This window comes from Phycodurus eques, chromosome 2, assembly GCF_024500275.1.
Source record: "Phycodurus eques isolate BA_2022a chromosome 2, UOR_Pequ_1.1, whole genome shotgun sequence".
Classification (NCBI taxonomy): Eukaryota; Metazoa; Chordata; class Actinopteri; order Syngnathiformes; family Syngnathidae; genus Phycodurus; species Phycodurus eques.
In genome coordinates this window covers 15,257,030-15,271,408 of record NC_084526.1, presented here as the reverse complement: position 1 = coordinate 15,271,408, position 14,379 = coordinate 15,257,030, and the positions used below count along the sequence as shown (strand labels likewise).

The window sequence follows — 14,379 nt, the reverse complement described above, 5'->3', positions numbered from 1 at the left end:
ATTATTAAAATAAAATGTCTTACATATTAACAAGAAATTAATTTCACACCAGAGTGCCGGAGCCTAACCCAGCTATCAGCGGCCAGGAGGCGGGGTACACCCTGAACTGGTTGCCAGCCATTCGCAGTCACATTCACACCTACGGGCAATTTAGAGTCTTCAATGAACCTAGCGTGCATGTCTTTTGGGATGTGGGAGGAAACTAGAGTACCCGGAGAAAACCCACGCAGGCAGGGGGAGAACATGCAAACTCCACACAGGCGGGGCCGGGAATCGAACCCCGGTCCTCAGAAGTGTGAGGCAGACGCTCTAACCAGTGAGTCGTCCACCGTGCCGCATTATTCTAATTACATATAGTAAATATAAATAATTTGAGATTCTATATAAAACGTCTATTAAAAATATTATGAATACATTTGGAATAAGTAGGTCTAATTCTAAATGTATTAGTACCAAAATACATTTAGAAAAAATAAAAGTTCAAAAGGAATTAATTTTACTCGGTAAAAAATAAAAACCTCTGATGAATTACAAAAATGTAATCGTTAAGGATGCACTGATACAACTTTTTTCAGACCAAGTACAAGTACTTATATTTAACAACTTACTGAGTAACTATACTTGATGATGCCATTACGTCTTGCAATTGTGATGAAAATGTGTTTTGTTAAAAAACACAAAACTAAGACAAGGGCGTGCAAAATCCTCTCGGACCCTCCGCACCCCGGTCACCAGCTCTTCCAGCTCCTTCCCTCAGGTAGGCGCTACCGATCAATGCAAACTAGAACTAGTAGACATTCCAACAGCTTCTTCCCTCTTGCGATCAACTTCTTAAACACCTAACCTATAATTCCATGACAATAAGCTGGCAATTTTTTTACTTGAGTTCGTTGTCACATTTCTGTGGGGCCAATTATGTATTACTCGTGCACTCACTGTAGTTGTCTCGCCATGCTGCACTATTTGCATATACTGGCCACTCATGCCAGAGTAGCATCTGCTCCATTTGCACACTGATTGAGGAGTATCTGTAACATTTGCACAACCAACATTGTCCCAGATGATCGCACTACTCGTCACTTTGAACCGCATACACTCCTTGAAGTCTCGGCGCCCTTTTCACAATGGTCATTGCACCGGACTATTGCAATATTAGTCATTCGAACTGCTCTAAGTGCTAGAGGACTGCATCTTTTTGCACAATTGTTTTTTGTCAATGTCTTGATGTCTCCAAAGTGTTCTGTAAATTGACTGTCTGTTGTACTAGAGCGGCTCCAACTACCGGAGACAAATTCCTTGTGTGTTTTGGACATACTTGGCAAATAAAGATGATTCTGATTCTGATTCTGATTCTGATATAACACTCTTTAGAGTAACAACTCTGTCATTACATAATTGCATAGCGTGAAATAGATGTTAAATGATAGTAATGCAAAAATGCTGTATTATTTTAAACCAGTACTTCTCCAAATGTTTACACACAGTACCACCTCAAAATATATTTAGCTCTTCAAGTACCACCGTCATGGCTCACATTAGAATAGAGTAAAAACAAAAATAATATACAGTGTATGAGGTTTTATTTCTAAAAAGCACATTTAGTGTATTCAAGTTAAAAACAGCTGAACTGTACTTAAAAATGTACAGTACTTGAGAAGCATAATTTTTTTATTGTATTTCATGTTTTCAATGTATACATTTTAATTCTATTCAGTGATTCTTTCACATCCAGCCTGCATACCAATAGTGGTAGTCGTTCCACACTTTGAGACTCACTGTTCCCAACTATTTATTCAAATGCATTCAAAAATGCTTATATATTTGCATTTCAACAATATACCTGTACTATACAGTATATTTAAGTGTGCACTGCAGTCATTGTCTCGGTTGTCCAGGTACTGTGTTTCAATGAGTGCCCTATTATAGAAATGCAAATAGAAACACATGTAGAATACTTTTCTTTTGTAATGGGTCAGACTCAGTCAAAGGAAGCATACTGTATTTGAGTCTGATGCTTCAACATGTGTCCATTTTTAAAAGTAACTAGGTATAGCACTTTAAAGCACATTGTGAGTAAATTATGGATTTTCAAGAATTTCATGAATTGCACATGTACGACCCCTAGGAACCACTCGTTTCCTTTCCATGAGCAACGTGTTCCAACCATATGTTCATTGTGTAAGTATACTCGCGCTCTCTATGACAGAATGCTTGCTGTTACCAATTAAAGCCTCACACATCTGCTCATCATTATTGTAGTGGAGGTTTGAAAGGTAAAGGAATAGTAGTGTTTTAGCAGTCATGGAAACACCTGTTGCTTGCATATGTGTATATGTGTCTATGCTACACAATGAGAAAAGAATCCAAGACGTTATGAGAAATGAGGTGTATTTTACAGTACATGCCTTTGCAGATGGTAATGTTGATTCTGGAGGCCTCATAGAGGGCTGGCCTGCTGCAGGCCAGGAAACATCACTAGCACTAGGGCCATGTGGGACCTCTCCTTACAAAAAGAGAAGGGGAAAAAAACCTTTGAGATTTTTTTCACAGCTCATTGTAAGCAATCAGGGAAATAGAAACTTGCAGCGGTGCAGGCAGGAACGGCTGACGTTGGACAGACCACCACGTCTTTCAGCTTCCTCTCGCTTGTCAGAAGAAGATCTGCAGATGCGCCTGAGCAGTAGCCCTGCATCACCTCAACTCCATCGACAGACCAACTCCAGGGACAAGGACACTCATGTCTTTTTGACGAAGCTACAGGTGTTTTGAGTCGGAAGTCACAATGCTGCCCATTGTTTGTTTAGTGTTCGTCCTGGCTGGAACAGGGCAGGCCCAGAGTCAGAGTCAGACCCCCAGGCAGGACGGCTCTGCCACGCCGTGGCGGCAGGTGATCCAGTGGGAGAACAACGGTCACATGTTCAGCCTGCTCAACAGTGGGTCAGAATACGTTCCGGCCGGGACCGACGCCCAGGACCGAGATCACCGAATAGTGGTGGCCGACACCCGCCCTCAGTTGCCCCGTAGACCTCAAGGGGGCAATGTCCGTAGACAGGCACCCTCACAGGGATCCTCTGAGACAATCCGCGGGCAGGCCAGGCATCCTTTTGGTTTTGGGCAGGTGCCTGATAACTGGAGACAAACGTCAGGCTCCACAGGTGGGATACCCTTCCAGCGTTCCTCCGGCACCCGGGTCAGACAATCCACAGGCTCCTCATCTTCCTACCCTTCATCACCTTACAGCATACCGTCCTACCCTCAGTATCCCGTTCCTCAACAGCCCGCCTACCAACCTGTGCCCTTTGAGCCAAGTTATGCGGAGGGACCATACAGGAGCTACGAGCCACCCTTTCAGACAGTTCCTGGAGGGGGTTTTGTTGGCGGAGCATACGGCGGTGGCCAGGGGTACACCGGAGGGGGGTATGGTGTTGCCCCGGTACTGCCTGGCTCACAACCTGAATTCACAGATGATGGTTACCATTTCTACCCGTCTTACAGCTATGGGGCCAACCCTGGGGTGCCCCCACAAGCTGCCCAGCCTGTCCAGCCACCGTTCTCAGATGGCCTGGACCGCAGATACACCCACAGTCTGTTCAATGAGGATCCCGCCGCCTCCATCCCCGACAGCAGAGTGGACCAGCCAGGACCTGCTGGTCAAGCGCCTGTACGAAGCCCTCAGTATGAACAGTTCCCGCCATTCGCAAGACCACAACCTCCCTTCCTGCAACCTGTGCCACCTGGCAGAAACTCTCCAAACTCCGCCATTGAGCAAACCAATGTCGGGAGCATATACCAACAAGAGCAAAGAGGTAAAATAAGGTCCTTTTTTTTTGCACATGGAGTAATTTTGCCAAAATGACAAACACCCACTCTTTGTGTGGGAAGTTGGCTATCCAGAGAGGGCTGGGGCTTTGAAGAAGACTCTTACGTTCTTTAAATATTTCAGAGTCAGACAGACTAATACTTCTCTTGCAGCTATTGAGGGGATTTTTGCCTTTCTCGTCGTGATTCCTGATAGGAATTTCAATGATGCATAAGTTGGGCATTCGCTGTTGCCACCTCTTAAATATGCAATCATCATTTTCAAGTGTGTTTATCAGATGTCTTAAGCAATCGCTGAAAGAGTCAGCCTCACTTTTCTATGAGAGAAACGGGGTGCAAATCCATCTTGTGCTGCTTGTGCTATTTTTCTTAAGAAAGCCCAGCACACAAGAAGCACTGTTTGTATGTGAAGGGGGGTTCTGTGTGCTTCACGTGCAGTTTGGTAACAGCTATGGTGACCTCATTGGGTCTTGTGAGAGGTGGGGCTCCCTCCTGCACTTGGGGACAGGAGAGAGTAAACAAAAATTGAAAAGGGTGGGTTGCAGTGAGAGGGGGTGGTTTATACAGTGAATGACCACTCCCCATAATGAAGGGCGATATGGAAAGTCCCTGCAAGAGTCTTCAGAGGTAGAAGTTAATTAAACATCTGTAGCAAAAAAAGCAGTACTTACTATAATTTTTATTTTCACCGACCCCTTGAATATAGGCACATACGATGAGAGAGTTCCAGTGTTTGTAAAGCAGAGGGCTGTTAACTCTAAAAAAATAATATTACACATTCATCTTTTTGTTCTTCTGGTCTACCCTTGCATCCTCGCAAAAGCTTCATTCATTCAGCACCCAACGAGCTCACGCCGCAAAATGACATCATGCGTGCAGATGTCTTAGTGAGCTCAGTCGTCACTCTGGCCCAGTTTGCTAGGATATGAGAGTGACAGAGGAGTTAACGCTTTTAATTATGCTGCTTCATGGAAAACAATGAAGCTGTTATAGTATTGGTGCAGAATGTTTTCAGGAGACGTGTTTTTTTGCTATTTCAAATTGCTCCCAGATGTCTTAATAACAGCTCTGTAACATACAACAAAATACCCTAAAGATAAATAATTTCAGCCTCACTTTCCACGCTATCACTTGTAGGCTACAGTTTTCGAGGTAAGGACTTTTATATTTAAAAGTTTTCACTTTTAAATATAAACAAAAACAACTGTTTGTTTTGTATTTAATGTGATGTCCATCTGATGCTTTTGAATCGGACTATTGCGTGAGCGATAGCAATACATCCATCCATCCATCCATCCATTTTCTGAGCTGCTTATCCTCACTAGGGTCGCGGTTGTGCTGGAGCCTATCCCAGCTGTCATCGGGCAGGAGGCGGGGTACACCCTGAACTGGTTGCCAGCCAATCACAGGGCACATACAAACAGACAACCATTCGCACTCACAGTCATGCCTACGGGCAATTTAGAGTCTCCAATTAATGCATGTTTTTGGGATGTGGGAGGAAACTGGAGTGCCCGGAGAAAACCCACGCGGGCACGGGGAGGACATGCAAACTCCACACAGTCAGGGCCGGGGATTGAACCCGGGTCCTCAGAACTGTGAGGCTGACGCTCTAACCAGTCGGCCACCGTGCCGCCGATAGCAATACAATGTATCGTAATTTTGTCCCGCCTTATTGCAAACCAATGTTTTTATTTTTGGCTCAAATTCACAAACACATTTCCTGAACAAAAAACGGCAACGCTCTTAGCAAAGTTGTGTCTATTGAAATAAATACACACTTTGTGATACACAATGCAATTCAGCCTTACTCTTCCTTCCTCAGATAATAATCAACAAAGCCGCTGGCCATAACGACAAAGAATAATGAGACAATAATTAGAACTGATTAATTTATTAAGGTTGCTGCAAAGCATTCTAAGTCAGTTGGTCCATTAGTTATAGCATGTTATTAAAGAAGAAAACTATTAATGATACACTGTAGCAGGCTTTACAAGGTTGATGATGCCCAAAGTAATCGCTCAACCTGTCTTGACTCAGATATAAATTTAAGTGACATTCCATTCTTAATCCAGAGGGTTGAATATGACATTGGTCAACCCTCTGCAGTTACAGCATAACAGCCTAAACACTTCTGGGAAGGTTTTCCATCAGGTTTAGGAGTGTGTTTATGGACGTTTTTGACCATTTCCGGAAGCACATTTGTGAGGTCACACACTGATGTTGGACGAGAAGGCCTGGCTCAAGTTCATCCACATCAAATTCTCACATCCATGTCGTTATGAACCTTGATTTGTCCACTGATGCACAGTCATGTTGGAACAGGAAGGGGACCTCTTCAAACTGTTCCCACAGAGTTGAAAATGTCCAAAATGTTAGCCCCAGAGCTCCATTGACAGAAACTCCGAATGCTTCAGCATACCAAGAGATTTTGGACAATCAAATAGTTTCCTGCAGAAGTGTCGACTTGAGTCACATGACTTAGACTCGAGTCAGACTCGAGTCATAGATATGATGACTTTAGACTCGACTTGACAAAATGTCACAAGACTTGCAACTCGACTTGGATTGGAACAGCAATGACTCGCGATTGGGTGGCAACCAGTTCACGGTGTAACCCGCCTCTCGTCCAAAGATAACTGGGATAGGCTCCAGCATGCCCGCAACCCTAGTGAGGATAAGAGGTATGGGAAATGGATGGATGGATGTTAAAATGACTTGAGAGGACTCGAAACTCAAACTGTAGGACTTGCGACATGACTCGGGACTAGCTTGTCTTGACTCGTAACTGGACTCGGGACATAAGGCTAAAGACCTAAAACTTATTTGTGACTTGCAAAGCAATGGCTTGGTCCCACCTCTGCCTTCCTGTTCCAACATATCTCTGCACCTGTGCACAAAGCAAGATCCATAAAGACATGGATAAGAGAATTTGTTTTGGATGAACTTGACTGGCCTGCACTCACCCCGATAGAGCACCTCTGGGTTAATTTCGAGAAGACAGTGAGCCAGGCCTTCTCGTCCAACATCAGTGTGTGATCTCACAAATATCCAGGAAGAATTTGCAAAAAATCCCATAAACTCATTCCTAAACCTTATTCAAAGCCTTCTAACAAGAGTTGAAGCTGTTACAGCTGCAAAGGGTAGACCAACATCTTATTAAACCATATGGATTTAGAATGGGATATCACTTAAAATCAAAGATGAGTCAAAGCAGGTGAGCGAAGACTTGTGGCAATATATATATATGGCGGCACGGTGTCGACTGGTTAGAGCGTCTGCTTCACAGTTCTGAAGTCCGGGGTTCAATCCCCGGCCCCGCCTGTGTGGAGTTTGCATGTTCTCCCCGTGCCTCTGTGGGTTTTCTCCGGGCACTCCGGTTTCCTCCCACATCTCAAAAACATCCAGCATGGTAGGTTAATTGACAACTCTAAATTGCCCGTAGGTGTGAATGTGAGAGCGAATAGTCGTTTATTTGTATGTACGGCAACCAGTTCAGGGTGTACCCCGCCTCCTGCCCGATGATAGCTGGGATAGGCTCCAGCACGCCCGCGACCCTGCTGAGGAAAAGCGGCTCAGAAAATGGATGGATGGATATTTATCTGGTCTAAGTCATAACGGCCTTCTGAGGGAAGGATGGATGGATGGATATATATATATATATATATATATATATTCCACAATTTTTTACAGTTTCATTTGCACCTGTGGTTAGAAAGCAAAGTATGCACCCAGGGCTTCTGTCACTGAAATGCATTGGTGCAGTCAGTGAATGGAGCGATCGATCATTGCCGGCAGCCTCTCAAATTATCCACACTCGCTCCTTTTTCTTGCCTGTTTCCTCTTCCCTTCCAATGTTTTTGGAGTTCAATAAAAAAAAAAAAATACACTTCAACATATTGCATGTGCCGTTATAGCTCAATTCTTTCCCATTCTTGCTTATGTACAGATATTCATTCATTCCTTCATCTTCCGTTCCGCTTATCCTCACTAGGGTCGCGGGCTTGCTGGAGCCTATCCCAGCTATCTTCGGGCGGGAGGCAAGGTACACCCTGAACCGGTCGCCAGCCCAATCGCAGGGCTCAGGGCTCACAAACAACCATACGCACTCAGATTCACACCTATGAGCAATTTAGAGTCTTCAATCAACCTACCACGCATGTTTTTGGGATGTGGGAAGAAACCGGAGTACCCAGAGAAAACTCACACAGGCACGGGGAGAACATGCAAACTCCACACAGGCAGGGCCGGGATTTGAACCCCGGTCCCCAGAACTGTGAGGCAAATGTGCTAACCAGTCGTGCACCGTGCCACCTTGTACATACATAATAATAATACATATAAATAAGGCGATTAAACATTTATCTGGTCTAAGTCATAATGGCCTTCTGAGGGAAACCTTAACAACAAAGTGCCCTGTGACAAAAATTTATTTGACAACCATTCACCTCTACAGTATTGTACTTGATCAAAACAATACTATAATAACATAATTAAATACTGTAAACAAAATGTAATTTTTAATTGTATAATACTTGAATGATAATTCAAGGATAGCAATATGGAAAATGGATGGATGGATGGATGGATAGCCAACTTGCCAATATACTGTATAGAAGGACATCACCCTGACGACATAAAAAGTACAAAGGTGGATCGTAAGTAGTTAACATCGTGTCTAGATGTTGTGTTTGAAGACAAATGAGAAATGACAGAAGTGCTGACATGCAAACTCTTGGTATGCTACCTCCTAAAACAGTGAACCTGATTTTATATCCTATCGTTTACAAGGCGACACAGTGTGTCATGAAAGATGTGCTAAAGCTATGAGTCATTTGTTCGTCTTTAATTTGACCTCAATAAATGTGAAATACTCAAATGTGTCGGCTCACCGTTTTTAGCATAAAAATGATCTTAAATGGAGGCCTGCATGTCCTTTTTACAACTTCTTCAGTATATAAAATGCCTGGCAAGGTCTCCAAAGCGTGCCCCACTTAGAGCGTAATATGTGGCATTGTCACATGCTGAGAGCCGATCAGCTTTGGTCCCTCCAAACACTTCATCCCTATAAAAGAGACCCAATTTCTCATTTCCAAAGATTAGCGGGAGCAGAGAACAAAGTCTTTTCTTGGCTGGAAGAGAGGGAGAGAGAGTGAAAAAGGAGAACTGTGGTGGTCTCACACGGTCTTATGATGTTTACATGGGCTGCCCCAGAAAGTGTGCCCTGTCCTACTACAACGGCCTCATGCAGCGAGTGAGTGCTGAGAAGGGATGTTTGCATAAGAAGCGAGTGAGCCTAAGCCCTTATTTAAACTCAGCTGCATGCTAAAAACTCTCCAAATACAACGTGTTAAAACTTCTTACATGGTTCCAATAAACACAACATAAACATTTGTCAAGTCATTCAAGATACTCTCTGTTTATATACACTGCTAAAAAAAAATAATAAGGTAACACATCAGCGATTGCACTGAATTAAATAATCAAAGAGGATTGGCAAAATGTGGCCAGTTGCTATGCTAGTGTATAGTGAGATAGTTACATAAATACAAAGGGAGAACAATATGGATTTTACATCTTTCCCTGTAGTCAGGTAGAATTACAAATGAGAATGGATGGTAGTGTGTGTTTGGTTTGGACGAGATGTAAATGTTTCTGACAAAATCAAAATGTTCCTGACAAAATGTCCATAATGTTCCTGAGATTATGTGATGATAGGGTTGGCATCTCTGCTTATATAAGTAAATACAGGAGACGGTCTCTCCTCTGTAATTTTTTTCAAATAGACAAACAACTCCAACTTGCTATTGTACCATTCAGAAAGACTTGTCAGTGGCCCACTTTAAAACAAAACAAACAAACAAAAAACGACAGGAGCATTGTGAGATTACTGTTGTTTTTCTCCGACATGTTCATTCTTCTCCCGCAGCTCTTGAGTAAAGTATGACAAACTCATGCTGAATGGCAATAAGTCATAAACCACCTCATATGTTTCCAAGAAAACTTCCTTCCCCCAAAAAATAGAACTCATCAACCTACACATACTTCATTAAAGGTTAACTTCAAATGGCAGGCTCAGATTAAAAATGAGCATCAAGGAAGATCACATCACATTAGCCAAGGCAGCGAAACATCATCTGCATAAAGCATTCATAATAAGTTACATTTAGTTAGAGGCTGAGTGTGTGCATTATATTCTCTTTTGGGACGATTTTACACACGACACACATACAAAATGCGACCCTTTGGCTCCGTCACCCCAAACTCACCCTTGGTCTGGAAAGGCCTATGGAGCATCTCATTAGAAAAGTGTGATAATCATCTGGAATGCACAGTAATTAGAGGCCGAAGTCTCTATGCACCACGACACATTCTTGAACTGTCGACCCTGTCGCTGTTGCCCCCTCATGTCCTCTATCAGCACTTTCATAAATGCCAGGGAATTAAAAATTTATGACAAATATACGATGGGGCTGGAAGGGCTTTAATGCAGAAAGATCGGAAAAGATGATTCCTGCTATCATTCAAGTGTATAAGGTCACCACTTCAATCTGAAAAGATTTGTTCCGCGAAAGTTGAATTTGTTTGGATTTCAAAATAACATTTTCCCATTGAGATCAAATATAAATTTGGACTTATTTGTTGCAGATTCCAAACTGTCCCCATCATATTGTTCTGTTATGGAACCAAGGATAAGGAGCAGCGAACAATCAGATTTCTGATTTTAACATACTGTAGATTTTTCTTCAAACTTTTCATATATGATTCTTCTCCCCCAGTCACAGTTAGGGTTTTATTTTCGTAAATGGTGCAACTTCGGCAGAGTGCAAAACTGGCATATAGCTTGATTTTCGAGCAAGCACACTTCTTGTTGCATGTGTTGGCCAATTTAGCAGAGCAGTCTGCGCCAAGGTGGGCGTTTCGCCGAAGCGAGGGTGTGCCCTTGGAGATGCACCCAGCGGCGTGACAATTTGGTGGCCGAAGTCAGTTTAAACTTACGCCTGCTGATACCACATCTAACTTTTCGTGCAGTTGGTCTAACGGGATTTTGGTGAATTTGATTGGGGCACAGATAGATTCTAATGTTTACGGACGATGTGCGGTGCAGGCAGACGATGTGCGGTGCAGGCATCAAACCCTCAGCAGGCATCATTTTTTTTCAGTATGTGCAGGACTGAATTGCCTCCCTCATATTTGTAGCGATATAGTTCATATGAAACTTTAGCCTAAACCACTGTTGCAGTCATCTACGACCATTACTATTTATCTTTAATACATGGCATTTTTTATTTATGGTTGTAGTCCCTGAATTATAATGAGCTTTATTTCTAATCTTTTCTTCATTCATCAGGCTTGCCCGACCTGGTTCCAGATGCCAATTATGTCCAGGCTTCTACATACATCCAGAGAGCTCGCATGTACTCGCTGCGCTGTGCTGCAGAGGAAAAATGTCTCTCAAGGTAAACTTGATGTCCTCTGTGTTAATATTGTACACAAAATCGGGAACTTTCATTTTCCTGCTTGTCTTAGTGCCACTGTATTCAATTACATTACAGATCTCATCTGTGACAATTGATCTTGCCTTGTTGTCTATGATGGTTTGCCCCTCCCTGTTGTATGAGTGGTTATTTGGGGTCTTCAAAGCAACAGAAAGGTATACAGTAGTTGTTACATCACTATTCAAGATGCGGTTTTTGCCTAGTTTGTTAGATACCGGATGAGCAACAGTTTTAAATATTTTCTGGCATTAGTTCAGGTGTACCCCACCTCCTGCCCGATGATAGCTGGAATAGGCTCCAGCACTCCTGCGACCCTTGTGAGGATAAGCGGCTCAGAAAATGGATGGATGGATAGTCCTGAAACACTAAAGCCCACAGAGCGCACAGGTCTTTATATTGCCTGCTGACATTTATTTTTAATATACGGATGACCTTTAACAAGATAGCAAAGCCAAAATAACAGATTAGAAATGATAATAATCTTAATTGGCCTACTTCTTTTGCACTTTTTACACTGAATAAAAAATGTACCCTAAACAAGAACAGGCATTTTGGCCCATCGACACAAAATTGGGTGGACGTGTATCATAATGAAAGGTATGGAAATATCTTAAAAACCTGTGAGCAAAATTGAACATAAGTCGCCCAATTCTGTCTGAAAAGGGCATTTTCGGGCAAATTCCAGGTTTCAAAGGTGCCCAAATGGGCAGATGGACGAGACTACATTGTATAGTTTTTTGTTTTGTTTTTTGCCTACATCACCTAATGTGAACGAGGCATGCATTTGATCATTTCGAGGAAAAAGAGGGTATGAGTTCACCACCGTTTGTTGTTTTCCTATTTTCACTAAAGTGTACTTTGGTTAAAAGTTTATCTGACTTTATAGACAAAATGGTTATATTCAACTCAAATATATTTAATTAAAAACAATCTCAACAAACACAATATAATTGTGTGATTAACAGACCGACATCACACATTTTACTGCATATTTTATAAGGTTGTCAATCGTGGTGAGAATATATGGATTTTAGCGATCCAACACAATCCCCGAAACTCACTCAGTTGCTCTACCTGTAGAGTTAGATAAATATACTGTACATAATGTCCTCACACTAGTTTCGCCGAATGACATTAAATTAGGTGCACATGTTTATGTTTTATTTATGGAGTTTGCATGTTCTCCCCATGCCTGCGTGGGTTTTCTCCGGGCACTCCGGTTTCCTCCCACATCCCAAAAACATGCATGGTATGTTAATTGAAGACTCTAAATTGCCCGTAGGTGTGAATGTGAGTGCGAATGGTTGTTTGTTTGTGTGTGCCCTGCGATTGGCTGGCAACCAGTTCAGGGTGTACCCCGCCGCCTGCCCGAAGATAGCTGAGATGGGCGCCAGCACTCCCGCGACCCTTGTGAGGATAAGCGGCTCAGAAAATGGATGGATGTTTTTCATCACAGGACACACACAAAAAAATTTCAAGAAATCATTCCAGAAATGTAACAGGTTTGAAGCAGCCAGTTTCGGCAAATTCCGGGTTTCAAATTCCTTCTTGGGAATTCTCATATATAAGTGAAAGCGAGCTAAACCAGCTATCCTAAACATACAGGCTACTCTAAAGTGTGATCTTTTTTAAGTTTAAGTTTGATGGTCGTTTCTAGGGTTCGCCATGAAAACAGGGGGTCGATGCTCAATTTTACTTAAATCGTAAAAATAATAATAATAATAATTGTTTCAAGTTACCATTTAAAGAGGAAATGCTTACATTTAACCTTTTTATTTGGTTAAAAAAAAATTCACACAAAATTGTCATACTAGATCACCATTACATTTAATCTCGTGCGCCACCAGGGTGGGAATCCTTTCCCTAGCAGACTGTCACTGAACTAAGAAATGCAGTCCAAGAGAGAATGTGACAAATTTGAACATTCTAAATCACAGTCATGTTTGTGGGCTTCAGGCCTCTTTGTTAATTCGATGGCATGCATGGAGAACCCCAGAGCTTCAGCCTTTTGCCTAACTCTCCTCTGAGGACACCAATGAGATGAAGACAGAGGAAGACCACCCAGCCATGCCTCAAAGCCCTTTCATATCCTGTCTGAGTTTACGGCAATCACCGCCAGATGGGCTGCCGTATTTTGCCGTACACTCCCAACGAAACAAGTGTCGCAAGATGAATGGGTCGGCTTGTCCACGGTTGAGGTCGCACCTCGTCTTTTTTCACACACAAGTGAATCCCGTAACAAGAGTTGTATATCATCACAGTGGCTTGCCTCTCAACACGCAATGCGATGGTTGTAATCTGTGGGATGATCTGTTTACCATCTCGCCAGCGAACCTTTCCAAGTCTTGTTATAGAAACAAACATTAACCCCCCCCCCCTTCTTTTCCCTCTATCTGTTCATCCTTCAGCTCTGCGTACGCACCGGAGACCAACGACTACGACGTCCGAGTGCTGCTACGCTTCCCACAGAGGGTGAAGAACAAGGGCACTGCTGACTTCATGCCGAACAGGCCACATCATACCTGGGAGTGGCACAGTTGCCATCAGTAAGCACTTCACAGGAAATACGTCTGTCTTAAGCAATAGTTAAGGTATGCGTTGATGTTCATGTGGCAGTTGTAGAAGGATAGTTTAGAGTCGTTGAAGTTAGTTTAAAAAATTCTGTTGCACCACCAATGAAATCATTTGGCATCCTGTAATGCACAGTTTTGAGATATAGCTGGGGCTCTGTATCAATTATAAAACAGAATAATTATAACTAATAACACAAAAACAGCACCATTTGCTGGAAAAGCTACCTTAGGCAATACTTTTTTTGCAATGTAATTACTGGTTTGTGTTATAAAACGCTTTTCATACAGAAAGAAAAACAGCAGCTGAAGCACTAATATTGTTGCCACATTGATGTAGCAGCAACAATCCCTAAAAAGCTAATTAATTAGTGCTCTGTATTACATCAAAAATAAATATTGGATAGATAGGAAGAGATAACAATCTATTAATTACTATAAAAACAGCTCAGAATAGGAAACATCAGGTTTTTGCTTTGACAGTCCAAGAA

General features: G+C 42.5%; 1 protein-coding gene across 1 annotated transcript in view; it reads left to right on the top strand.

Moving 5' to 3' along the window:
* The first annotated feature begins 2,572 nt into the window (after positions 1–2,572).
* Positions 2,573–14,379, top strand: part of loxl1 (lysyl oxidase-like 1) — a 29,979-nt gene continuing 18,172 nt past the window's right edge. The window contains exons 1-3 of the mRNA XM_061701682.1: positions 2,573–3,806; positions 11,171–11,279; positions 13,727–13,864. Coding sequence (XP_061557666.1) covers positions 2,783–3,806; positions 11,171–11,279; positions 13,727–13,864 — 1,271 coding nt within the window. The 5' untranslated portion in view covers positions 2,573–2,782. The remainder of the gene's footprint in view (positions 3,807–11,170; positions 11,280–13,726; positions 13,865–14,379) is intronic.